Genomic DNA, 13,816 nt, shown 5'->3' on the forward strand with positions numbered 1-13,816 from the left:
TATATATATATATATATATGGGATCGTCTCCCCGCTCTGCTAGGGTTTCGCCTCACGGCAAACCCTAGCGTCTGCTTTCGCTTTGCTCGTCTCTGCCTCTCGCGTCGTCTGCCGATTTGGATTCAGCGATCTGCGTCGTCTGTTAGGTCGTGTCTCCTTCGTCGTCCTGTCGCCGCTTCTGCGCTCTGCTCCGTGATCGTAGGGGTGACGTCTGCTTCTGGGCTGTTTCGCAGGGGTTTCGTCTTCTGCGTCGCTGCGACTTTTCTTAACATCACGCCTCCATCTATTGGGGATGGCTTCGAACATATCGTATGTTGCTGCTCTTGCGGGTGTGTTACTGCTCTTGCGGGTGTCAACGCCGCCTCAAATACACCTAAATCGTACTCTTTTCCTCCTTCGTTTGAATGGGAGGAAGATATCAAGAAACCTGGAAGGAAGAATTGAAAACATGCCATCTTTTTTACAGAAGCTGAAGGTATTCAACTTGCCTTCTCTTGTCGACTTCTCTTGTCGACTGAATTTAGTTAGGAAATTTCTGTTTGGTCATCCAAAAATGGAGCTAATTCTTAAGGAATTTGAGCTTATGCACCTGGTTGGGGAGTGAAAAATTGGACTGTTAGATGGAAGACATATTCTCATACAAATTAATAATGAAGAGGATTACACACGTTTATTTGCTAGAAGGATAATCTGGATTGATAACAGAGCAATGAAGATTCTCAAATGGTCTGTAGAATTTGACCCTCAGACGGAACCTCCGATCATTACGGTTTGGATTCGTCTTCCTGGTCTGAAATTTCATTATTTTACTCAAAAAATTTTGTACACTATTGCCTCAGCTTATGGTAAGCTATTCAAAATGGACATTCCTACTTTTAATTTTTCCCGTCCATCAGAAACCAGAGTACTTGTTGAAAGAGGCATCACTTTATCTGCTTCTGAGGAAATTTGGTTGGACACACAACATAATGAGTATTGACAAAAGGTAGTGATTAAGCATTTTCCTTCGTATTGTTTAAACTGTCGTATGTTCGGCCACTCCAGTTCTCAATGCCACCATCTAAATCCATACCTCAGACCAAAAAAACACAGTGTTTCGCCAGAGACAGTGATTTCATCTCCTCCTGATCAACTCCAAGTTATTGACGATATTGATCATCAAAAGAATGCCCCCGAAGACGTCACTATTCTCGCAGGCAATTTTACAACCATTCAACCGCCTCTGGAACCTACTATCATGGGTGAGAAGGAGATTCTTCAAACCCCACTTGCCCTAGAACCTATCACCCTTATTACAGGTTGCAATACTTCTACTGTTTCACTATCGCCTCATCAGGTCGAGCAAGCTGTAACTATCACTCAGGATCATGGGGATCATGTGCAACAGCCTACACCTGTCCAACCAACTTTGGAACAATCTATTGATCAAATGAGTCAATCATCGGATGAGGAATGACAGGTCTACACATCGAGGAGGAAGAAAAAGAATCCAGACCTACTTGAGCTCGGGAATCTGATAGATGATACTTTGGTTACTTCGGGCAATGACACTCACCTTACTAATTTATTAACAGACTCAATTCCAAGAACTAGAGGAAGAGGGAGGAAAGTGGGACGTCCCTAGCACTTTTGCGCCCTTTGGTGGCTTTTTTGTTTTTTATCTTTATGTATCTTTGTTTTATTTGGGTTTTGTGTGTTTTGTTTTATGTGAGGTGAGATTTTAAGCTTTCTCATACAACCTTTCTGTATCTTTTCCGTTTTTAATAAATTAGCCCTTTTGTAAATTCTAGTGGATTTGCAGATTTATATTTTAATGTAAAGATTCTTTTGTATATCAGTTATTTCTTTTCTTTTGGAATTCTCCCAATTCCCATTTTATTTTAGTCTGGCTTTCATTTATTCCCTCACAACATGATTCTTATTTATATTAATTAAAGCCTTATAGATTTGTTTATGGTTACAAATAATATGCATGATATTAAGAAAAAAATGGCGATTATGAGAAAGGTTTATGCATGATAAAAAAATATATATAAGGTATATTTAGTGGAAGTTCTTGTATTGTTATTTTTAGATTATATAGTATTTTTAAATGAATTCAGTAATTAGATTTGCATAGATTATGATGCGTTTATATTGAGTAAATTTATAATTGTTGAGTAGAAGGTGATTTTGCATATAGGCTTAATTTGCGTCTGAGTGAATAGTTTTAAAATAAAATTCATTTTTGGGATGAAGGATAAGAATGGGCAATCTAGGAAGAAAAAGCTCATTTGTGAATGCTTTTGTCAGATAAATATCAATAAAGTGATGATATTTTTATTTAAAATGACATTAAAAGACACATTTTTATCATGAGGGGAATGATATCATTTATATTCATTTTGTGACCCTGTGGGAGAATAGCATTGAAGACGCATTAAATCTCGTGGATTTTTTTTTTTTTTTTTTTTTTTTTTGGGGTTTACTCTCCACGTTAACAGTGATAACATTTCTAATCATTTTAGGAACAACATTGTTCAGGATATTAAAATGAGAAGATAATTTATTTAATGCTCATACAGGAATCTTGAGCCTAACGAGCTTTGTAAGTAACTAATTTATAATGTAGGTGGATGCTAAAATTGCTCTCTCCAAGTTTATTTTGAGAGACTTTTTTTTTTTTTTTTTTTTTTTTTTTTTTTACAAGTTTATTTTGAGTTTTTTTTTTTTTTTTTTTTTTTTTTTTTGACAATTGTAAGCCCTTATGATAGCAAATAGGTGGTATGTTTTATTCAACCGCTATTAATTTGGGGTCGTACACACATCAGAGTATGTTTTATTTATTTATTTTTAAGTTTGAGGTGACAAAATAGTTAAAATAATCTTTAATATTTTTTTGGATCTGACTTTTTTAATTTCAACATCAAATTGATGTTTGATCATATTAAAAAATGTGGAAATAATGATATTTAGATAACTTTTAGCTTCAAGTAAAAAAAATCAATTAGTCATAGGTATAATTATTAACAATTGGTGTAAAACATCGAGCTCTAGTGATGTTTAGTGTAGAGAATGGTCCTTTGATGCTACTATGAATTAGAGAAAAATGAATAAGGGTTTTTGTCACTCATTGAAAAATTGACACATTTGTGTTTTGTTAGTTCATAAATATGACAATGAAATTTTTTTATAATAATTTCTTCAAATAATAAAGAAAATATAATTTTTAGAACAATTAAAGCCATTTCTATATTGGATTTAAAGCTTTTTTGAGAAGAGATAATACTACTGGCTATAGGGTTTTCTTGATCATTGTTCTTAAGATGGTAAAGATTTTTCTTTTCTTTAGTAAGCTCAATTTTTTTCGCCTGCCCTAATTTTGAAATATACAATATGAATGATACAGCACAATGCTAAACATTAACCTGTTAGTTAGCTTTTGAATGGATATATGATTGGTGAATAATTTATGTGTATGGAAGAAATTCTTTAGTGTAAAGGGTTTATTTAGAAAAATCTCTTTGTAAGTAGCCACGAGGAAGGTTTTGTAGATTGTGGTTATTTTCTTGTGGTAAGTGTATATGAAATAAATATATGAAAGTAGTTTATCACATGATATATAGTTCCCGAATCAATGGTAAATGAATTAAAAATGGCACCTCTAAGATTTTAAATATATGTGAAGAGGAGATAATTTCTGAGAATACTAGAGTACTAGAATCTGTAATAGATATTCTTTTCAGGTGCTCCGAATAAGCTATTTTTTCTTTTGTTTTCAATGCTTTGTAAATGACCCAATTTTATTATTTGCTTTAAGAACCTACAAACTAATCACCTTCACTTTATGTAGTTCTTTCTGATTCAACCTATATATTAAATGGATAATTTGTAAATCTTTTGTTGGGTTTTGATTGCATTCCTTAGTTCCAAAAGAATCAGAGATTGGGGGTATGCGTGTATTGTTGCTTTTGTTCAGGGAAAGGAAAATTATGGTTCTTCTTGCAGGAAAAAAAGAAGAAATGTGACAATGCAGCAAGAAATGTTGCAACAATGTGAAATATTTGTGGCAATGCGATAATGAAGGCAACCATTATAAAAAATAAGAGAAAAAGAAGAGAGGGCGTGAATGAAGGCCTGTTAATGCAGTGATGTTGGCTATTATAATGTAACTGAAAAAAAAAAAAGAGAGAAGATGAAGAAGAAAATAATGCTTTGATATTATGCAAGATGTGGAGAGAATTGTTTGAGTGTATTTTATTTCATAATGTGCATAATTTATACAGTTCTAGGAAACATAAATGGGAAAAACAAGAATTAGGCAGTAGAGGTTTTATAGATCAATGACGTCGTTGTGAAATTTGAAGGATAGTAAGCAGTAGTTTTGTTGTGGACCCTAATTTGCTGAAATTATGTAGCCGTCTTGTAAAAATATACCCCATGAAATGCTGAATCCTGCAAACTTATCTTGTTGGACCAAAGATTCTAACTGGAAAAATTCTGATATCTTTTGAATTGTTATTCTCCTCAATACCCTTCCCATCAAGTAGCCATACATATATTGCAAGCAGTTTTAGAAGGATTACTACTATCCTTTCGCCTATTGCTTGGAAATGATTACTAGTTACAGCAGTAGAAAGTTATCCTAATTGAATGGGCAACTTTTAATGTCAAAAATATTATAATATAATTATATTTAAACTATATTTAACATAATCCAGTCTGGTAAAGGTCCAACTAATAATTTCTGTCCTTTATTTGTTGAATTTTTTACATTCTCTTCACGTATGAATTTTGTGCTAGAAATTAAAACCGACCTATCACATGCCATATTTGCTAGATAAATGGAGGTGTTCACAAACTCGTCCCAATCACCAAAAAATGAATAGGCTTTTCCAGAGGCATAAAGCCACTTTTCTAATCTAATTAACGTGATTACGCCTTTTTAGAGTCAGTTACCATCCATTCCGGAGGATCCCTTGTCTGCCAAGAATTGTGCTTACAATTGGGTTCAGAATTTTTATTTTAATCAAATAAAACTATGACTTTTATTAAGCTAGGCAATATATTGAGCTTATTATATTTTGGCTTGAAGATGACTGCATAAGAGCATGAATATGGACACGACTTTACAAAATTGATAGTTGAAACCCATTAATAAAATCTCCCTGGACTGAATATTTGCAAGTTTGTGCGCTGAAATCATTGTATTATGTCAGTATTATTGATAATTATCAAAATATACATTTCTGGAGCTTGGCTACTTGTTTGACTTAGTTGTTGTTCTATTCCGTCTGCTCAATTATGCACTTGTGGCTGTTATATCATAATAGAGGTTAAGGATGATGCATTTATTTTTTTATTATATGCTTTGATAAGTATTCTTTAACTTGAAAGTGTTTCATTGCCAATTTCTCTATGCTATAGTTACATGCGGGGTAGACTTACTTTGGATAAGGTCAATATTGCTGTCAATGAGATGGCTGCACATGCAGATGCTAATTGCCAACTTATCGCACGGGATAGCAAGAAGGTTGGGCTTTGGATCAATTTATTGTTTAAATTTTGTTCTGTCTTAGCAATGCATAAGTTTATTCATGCTTATGCAGCTATCAGATGCTGAATGGGATAGGGCTTTGGTATGTAACTTATTTTGATTGCCGTAAACCTTATATATTTTATGTTTGTTATATTAATTCAGCCTAAGTATAATATTCGTGACATTTATATGTTTTATTTGATGATCTGCTTGAAAAATGCAGGAATTAAGAGATATTGCATTGTCACCGAAAGTGAAAGGCAAACACTTTCTCCTTGAAGCAGATATTAAAGGGCCAGGATTGAAACTCGACAACACCGGGAAAGCCACCTTAACTGTTAGTGCTGAATTCTTTGATCCTTCGAAATGGATTATTAGAATGCTAACAAAAACAGAATTGAATGAGTATCTCACTAGCCATCTTCCTAGCTACTATAAGAATACTTAAAAGCACATTTTAAAAGAAATAAAAATAGTTTATGTTGCATGCCTGTATCAAGTTGCTATTAAATGAGCTTATTGTTACCTTGAGCTCCAGATATTAAATATATACTTGCGAAGTAATTTTTAATCCACAGGATTACAGCTAATTCAAACATGCATATTGTTTATAGCAGTTCATCAATCTTTTGCTGGCATTTTTAACTCTGTTGTGTTTGAGTAGGTACTTCGCCATCTTGGCCGTATTCAAGAATTTCGCACTGGCTTGCACCGAGTAATGATACTTCTAGAACCTCAGTGATGGCATTGCGTACCTCAAGTGCGGCTCAGGAGCCATAAGGTAGATAGGAGATTTTTTACACCTTTGTTAGAACCCAATCGTTTGATTTACTGTGCTTTGTTGTTTGTGGTTCATGTTGCTTTTCACCTGACTTTGCTGTTTCATTACTAATTATTTTAGGCATCACTGGTTCTTGTGCTGTTGGTTTACTTCTAAAAGTTACAAATAGACTTCATTGATGACATTAAAGCTAAAAACAGCTGAATTTTCTGTTGTCATGTAATATGTCTTAAACAATGCAAATGTGAAATGTTCAGAGTTTAATGCAATAGATACAACCTGCAGGTGTGATTAATTTAACTCACTTGGGGAGCTGAATGGGCTGTCACTTTACCAAAATCATGTCAAGTTTTTAACCGATATCTCTCCGCTGTTGGCGCAACTGATTTTGATCTGAACTAGTTTATACGTAAGTTTTCATGATAGTATCAAAAACATGATGCTACTTAGGGATAATTAAAGAGGCCTGGAACTTTTTGGACTTGAACATATATGAATAGGAAATACAATTTCCGAACTCAATGAATGACTTGCGATTAGTTTTTAGTTGCCAAATTGCATGCTTTGGATTTTGGGTTTTAGGGTTTAAGGCGTGCTGTTTTTTATAGACTCGCGAGTGTTCGCTGACCTAAACCACCATGAAAGACCGTAGCACCAGGTGACATCTGACAGTGTATGGGAGAATTAAAATCCAGCCATTGAGTTTCGCTCCTAAGAAGTGGTAATCTTGATCTGCGGAGAAAATTTGGTTTTCTCCGAAGTCTGCTTATTTTATTTTTTGAAAATCTGCCTAATTAGATTGATTTTCGTAATTTTACGTGCCACATTCCCTTAATAATGAATTCCCGAGCAGGTTGAAAAAGGCATTTTTTATGCGAATTGCTAGATCAACAAAAGTGTTACGAAATTATACAAAGTTATCTAATTTTTATAGTAAAATTGTGACAACAACTAACACTAGAAACATAAAATTCCTGAGAATAATAAGAACATGTAGTAAATGAGTCTTTTTTTAGCTATACAAAGAAAGTTAAATATACTCTCGGTTGAAACTCAATGCACGAATTGCTGATTAATAAACTCTTTCAGAATTTTCCAAAAACACTGCTTGTCAAAAAATATAAAGGAGGTGAAAGAAAAGAGGGATTTTTTTTTTCTTTCAAATGATCTTTATCTTCATAGGAGCATTAGCCAAATATTTCTTCCAAGTTTAATGCCTGCACATGTAGCAAAAAAATTTCAAACAATCACATTAGTAATGTTACTAATCTTGCATTTGCAAATTTTATTTTGAAGATACTGTCGGCCATGGATTTGGTTCTCGTCGAGATTTTTGAAAATAATTGATTTAATTTAATATATGTAATTTTGATTTTGAAGTGACTAATGAAGAAGGTTGAGTCATTTTAGATTTTGCTTTAGCGTATGATTTTTACTAGCACTTTATTCAAGAAAAGTAATGAACATCTTATTACTTATAAGAATGGATCTTATAAAACACAAATTAATTGTTTTCTTATGAGAATAAAAGATCGTTGAGATTGTAGGGTCATTTCTAGTGAGGATTTAAGTACCCAACGTCGATTATTAGTTCTAGATTTTAAGATGAAGGGTTGTAAAATAAAGAATACTATGACTCATCATCGTAGAATTAGATGGAGGAACCTAAAAGTCAAATAAAATTATTTTTTTGACTAAAATTCAAGATTTCAAAAATTGAGATGTTCATGAAGAAGTAAATGTTATGTGGGATAAAGTGACAAGCATTATTAAACAAGTTGCAAAAGATGTTCTTGAAGAATCAAAAGAAGAAGTTTTCATAAATAAAAATAGTTGATGGTGGAATAATAATGTACAAGAAAAGATAAAATATACGAAGTTATCCATAAATAAAAATAGTTGATGGTGGAATAATTTTGTACAAGAAAAGATAAAATATACGAAGTTATGTTATAAAAATTAGTTTAAATGTAAAAGCTTAGAGAACTAGGAAAAATATAAAATGACCAGTAGGGAGTCTAAAACAACAATCTTTGAAGTTAAAAATTTTGCTTTTAGTGATTTGTATAATAGATTAGATATCAAGGAGGGTAAAAAATATATGTGTAAACTAGTCAAACTAAGAGAAAAGAAAAATAAAGATTTAACTCGAGTAAAGTGTATTAAAGATGAAAATAAAAAAGTGTTTTGCTTAGAAAAAGATATTCAACATAAGTGGGTGAGTTATTTTGATAAACTTTTTAATGAAGCTTATGAAATTATGATCGACCTTAGTGATCTTAATATTGTGAATAACTAATGCGACGGTAAAAATGAAGTTGAGGAGGCTTTAAGGAAAATCAAGGGTGGAAAGTTTGTAGGACCTAATGATATCCCAATTGAAATGTGGAAATATTTAGGAGATTTGGAAGTTTTTTGGCTAAACTCTTTAATATTATTTTAAAAACTAAAAAGAGGTCTGAAGAGTGGAGGAAGAGTGATCCCCATTTTTAAGAATAAAGGGGATGCACAAGAGTGTGCAAATTAAAAAGGAATTAAGTTGATGTGTCATACTCTAAAATTATGGGAGAGGGTAATTGAACATAGGTTAAGACGTATTATAAAGATTTCTCATAATCTATTTGGATTTGTCGGGGAGGTCTACTATGGAAGTTATACATTTATTGAGAGGTTTGATGGAGAAGTTTAGAGATAATAAGGAATCTACATTTGATTTTTATTGATTTAGAAAAAAATTACGATAAGGTTCCAAGAGATATCCTTTGGAGATTTCTTGAGAAGAAAGGTGTTGCTATGACTTATATTCAAGTCATTAAAGATATATATACTAGAGTTGTTACTTTTGTTCGAACTGAAGGAGGATTGACCAAATATTTTCTTATTTTTGTTGGATTACCTCAGAGATCAACTTCAAGCCCATATCTTTTTGCTTTAGTTATAGATGTTCTTACTGAACATTTACAGGAGGTCGTACCTTGGTGTATGATTTTTGCTGATGATATTTTTTTGGTTGATAAGACGAGAGAAAGAGCCCTAAAAAAACTTGAAGTATGGAGGTCCTCATTGGAGTCTAAAGGTTTTCATTTGAGTAGAACTAAAATTGAATACATTGAATGTAATTTTAGTAATAGTAGCTCTAGTGACAGAAGTGTAACTTTGGGTGATCAAATTATTAAAAAGTGTGAACGATTTAGATAACTTGGGTCTGTTTTTCAAAGCGATGGTGATATAGATGGGGATGTTAATAGTTTAATTCAAGTTGGTTGGTTGAAGTGGAGGAATGCTTTGGGCCTTTTGTCTGATATAATAATTTCATTTAAACTAAAAGGAAAATTTTAAAAGATGGTGATGAGACCTGCAATGCTCTATGACACTGAATGTTGGCCTTTAAAAGAGAAGCACAATACTAAGTTAAGTGTTGTCGAGATGAGAATGATTAGCTGGATGAGTGGCTTTACAATTAGAGACAAAATGAGAAATGAATATATCAGTGATAGGGTTGGTGTAGCTCTAGTGACGGACAAAATTAGAGAAAGTCATCTTAGATGGTTTGGTCACATTAAATGTTGACCATCTGATGATCTGATTAAGAGAATGGGTGTTTTAGATTCGACTTATATTAAGAAAGACAGAGGTAGACATAGGAAGACTTGGGCTTATTGTATAAAAAAGGATCTTAATTTGTTAGAATCAAATGAAAGTATGACACTAAATAGGACGCAATGGAGAAAAAGGATTCATGTAACCGACCCCATGTAGTGGGATTAAGGCTTTGTTGTTGTTGTTGTTGAATAATCAAGCACCGCCTTACAAGCAATACACTCATCCCAAGAGATAAGCATATTACCTGACAAAGGGGGGCTCAATTATATAAACTACAAAATTCATGACATATGTTTGATCTGCAAACTTTTTATATGTGGCCAACAAGTTCCTTTACCTAACTTAAAAATTAGATAGGATTTTTTTACCTGGGTTTCAAATTTCCTATAGCAGTAAGCCCATATAGTTAATTACATCTCAAATGATCGAAGTCACTTAGAAAAATTCTCTATTAAAATCAGTGATACTTGTCTTCAAGATTTCAAAGTTAAGTTTTCGAGGTTTGAAGCGAAAAATCAAGTGGGAGGACCAAATGGGAGCAGTTATTTCAGGAGTCCAAAGAAACGAAAAGGTAGGGGACGCTATAGATCTTAAGAACCCTCAGTGACTTTCCAAATTGTCATATTGTGTGGCTGTGTTTTGGAAACGATGTTATTCAATTATTCAATCTTGCCAATTTTATTGATTAAGACTTACATTTGCATAATACTCAATTATGCAAATAGCCCGCGAAGATAAGAAGGTTTACGTCGTACCGAACGACAATCTCAGATCCTAGGGAGAGTTAAAACTAATGATGCACAATATGGTTGTGTGGGAATCTACAGAGGATTAGAGGATTTATGTTGCATTGGACGAGCTACTTCGAAGTCCTATGGATTATGTTGATTAACTATAGGGAATGGTTTAGCTGAGGTAGCTTCGCTCCATGTGTTGAGTCTTTTAGTATTATTTTGCGCTTGCTTGCATCCTCGTTGTGCTACCCACAATGCTTGCTCCAGACTTTTTGACGTAGCGACTTTAGGTTTAGGGTTTATATGTGAGCATGCAATATTGTTTAGTCGGTGTTTTGCCGCAGTGTGCCTCTTAAACCAGGCTAGTGTTCGCTACCCTAAAGGTCTTGCGAGTATATCAAAGCAGTGACATTGCAGGCATAAGCAAAGTATATGCAGTAAAACACGGTAAAGGAGAGAGTGCAGTAAGAGAGAGTATGGTGGTGCGTACCTAGGATTTCTATCGTTACCGCAAAAAACTGCAAAAAGGGTTAGTATTACTGGTAAAAAGGGGAAAATATTGCAAAGGATTTAATGAGCATGACAAACATGAGCATACATAAGTAAAAAGAGTAGGTGACACATGAAAGCTCGAAGAGGACCATAAGAATTCAGGTTCAGGGTGGGTTCAGAGATGGGTTGTGTTCTTTACAATCCAACTTTGGGTGGAGGCCACCAGTCAGACAGTCTAAGGAGGGAAATTTCTTGTCGCAATCAAAGAGATTAACGATTGGATTCTTGTAATATCCTATCCAAGTTTCTTTAATTTTTTCATGCATATAGGGTTTACTTGGCAATCGAAATAATAGTTTCACGAGCTAAATATTTTTTCCTTATTCATGTCGTACATAGAAATATTTTGAAGATCAAGTGGTCCACCATTTAATTGCCTCGATTGGGCTTAGAGCTACCGACAACCTGAGAAAGTCAGGGGCATCTTCCCACCAAGTGTTGGTGAATAGTTTCATCAGTTTTGCTCTCCCTTCATCGAAGGTTATCGAAGTAGGAGATACTATTTTAATTCCCACTTTTAGCACACATAAACACTTTCATCATCGCCCTAGAATGACGAGTGGATTGGCCTGAAAAGAGGAGACCAACGCAACTCCTAAAATCAGTGAAGCGGAGAGGGTGGTAGAATGACGAGTGGATTAGCCTGAAAAGTGTTAGACTTTCTCCTGATAATGAGTATATCGACCCAAAAATTGCATTAAATTTTAAAATTAGCCAATAAGTCAATCCCGCATGAATACTTTTAAAGGCTCCAAACAATACTTTTAAGTGTTCCCAAATAACACTTTAATAGCCCCGATATAGTGCATAAATTGTTCCAAATCAGCCAAACCCCAAAATAGTGATTTATAGTGCTTAAAACAGTGATTATATTGCTCCAAATCAGCCAACAAAAGTATCCCAAAACTGAACATAAATTGCTCCGAATCAGTCAACAAAAGCACCCCCAAACAGTGATTTATAGTGTTCAAATCAACCAACAAAAACACCCAAAAACAGTGTTCAAAATCAGCCAACAAAAACACTCCAAAACACTGCATAAATTGCTTCAAAAGAGGAACCTAGAAGGTAAATCCAAGTGAAACAAAGATCATGATGCAAATAAATGAGGTAGGATTAAATGGTAAGAAAACTATAAAAGACAAATAAAACATATAGGACTTCCAAAAAAAAATTAATTCAAAATAAAAATTTAAATCATATGATTGTTTCAATGATAACAATGCTTAGTTTCAGCACAAGAGCAAAAGCTATAATGTATCCAGATATAGGGCTATGAACAAAAGCTTTCAACTTTTCACATTGACGCGAATGGTAAAACAACGGATAGTTCTCAAAGCAAGAAAGCTACATTAAATCGTGAAGTGTTAGTAAGGAATCCTGGTAACGTTTATATTTTTAGCAGCGACTGAAAAGATAGATCTTAGAGCAACATCATTACATAAGGCAGAGAATTCTTCTAAAGTGATCTAGAAATAATAATCAGCAGTTAAATTCGAGTAACAATGAGCATATAGCAGGCAAAATCTTACTATCATTTAGCAGTACGCTCACTGGATGCGCAGGATTTTGCTGTGGTGTATAATTCAAATATACCATACCTTGAAATCGGTCTTTGTTACATCAAATGGGATTGGAGGAGAATAGCATAAACTTTATCTTGAAATCACCACTATGATCAAGTTCATCAAATATCACCTCAAAATCCTCAAATAATAATCGGAGTCAAAAGGATCAAATAGTTGAAGTCTCAAAGAAGTTAACCTGCTACAAATTTTACTCCCAAAGCCTCAACGGAATTTAATATATTATGTGCAACAAATAGGCTTATCTTAGTTAAGGGGTTAAGGTAGGAGAAAAGCAAAAGGAGCAGGAGCAGCGGGAAGATCGATGTATATCATTTGTACAGCGGTATCGTTGTTGCCTTCCCACGTACAGCTAGCGGACAGGCTTTCCTTTCTCTATGGGTTCTGCAAGGGGTTGTTCAGCATGAGAGGAGGGAGGTGAGCGATTGTTCGGCTTCGATCCAGAGAGGAAGAGGGAAGGAAGGGGTTTGGTCGCGAGGAAGAGGTAGGCCGAACGGGAGAGGCAAGGGTTTTGGTGGAGTGAGGAGGCGAGCCTGAATGCCAGGGATAGGCGAGCGGGAGAGTCTCGGTGGAGAGGGAGTCGCGATCTGGTCGTGAGAAAGGGGGAGGCCTAATTTTGTATGTCGGGGATTCCAAAAAGCCGTTAGGCAACATTTGTGGGGAATTAAATGATTTGCATTCATGCAGCAGACTCAATTGGAATACCGTAACACTCAACACATTCAATTAAGGCGAGATTAAATGGTTTACTTGAAATTTGAAATTTGAAATTACGAATTGTGTTATTGGCTCAACTTGGTGCAATTAGGTCGTGCAGCCTGAATCGAACTCGGGTTGAGCCTGAATCCGCCTTCTTTAATTAAATCTCTATATGCATCGATTTTCGTGTCATTTATTCGTGCGTGGAATCATAGCAATATGGGTTTCCTTTCCGGGTAAAATTGATGTTCCGGACGCGCTTGCGCGGTCCATTTCGTCATCTGAATCATCCGGACGAGTTGGTCAACGTTCAGGCCAATTTAAGTTTAACCTCGCGCGTGGT

General features: G+C 34.5%; 1 protein-coding gene across 4 annotated transcripts in view; it reads left to right on the forward strand.

Annotated features, from left to right (window-relative positions):
* LOC110027088 (spindle and kinetochore-associated protein 1 homolog) overlaps window positions 1–13,816 on the forward strand; it is a 28,957-nt gene that overhangs the window by 4,939 nt on the left and 10,202 nt on the right. Inside the window, exons 6-10 of one of the 4 annotated variants that reach the window (XM_020728367.1) lie at window positions 5,407–5,512; window positions 5,589–5,618; window positions 5,742–5,855; window positions 6,183–6,299; window positions 6,585–6,603. In XM_020728367.1, coding sequence (XP_020584026.1) covers window positions 5,407–5,512; window positions 5,589–5,618; window positions 5,742–5,855; window positions 6,183–6,260 — 328 coding nt within the window. In that variant the 3' untranslated portion in view covers window positions 6,261–6,299; window positions 6,585–6,603. Of the gene's footprint in view, window positions 1–5,406; window positions 5,513–5,588; window positions 5,619–5,741; window positions 5,856–6,182; window positions 6,461–6,584; window positions 6,604–13,816 lie in introns of those variants that run through there. The other 3 variants (XM_020728366.1, XM_020728368.1, XM_020728365.1) reach the window with 3 other exon arrangements.

Source organism: Phalaenopsis equestris, unplaced genomic scaffold, assembly GCF_001263595.1.
Source record: "Phalaenopsis equestris unplaced genomic scaffold, ASM126359v1 Scaffold000413, whole genome shotgun sequence".
NCBI classification, from domain to species: Eukaryota; Viridiplantae; Streptophyta; class Magnoliopsida; order Asparagales; family Orchidaceae; genus Phalaenopsis; species Phalaenopsis equestris.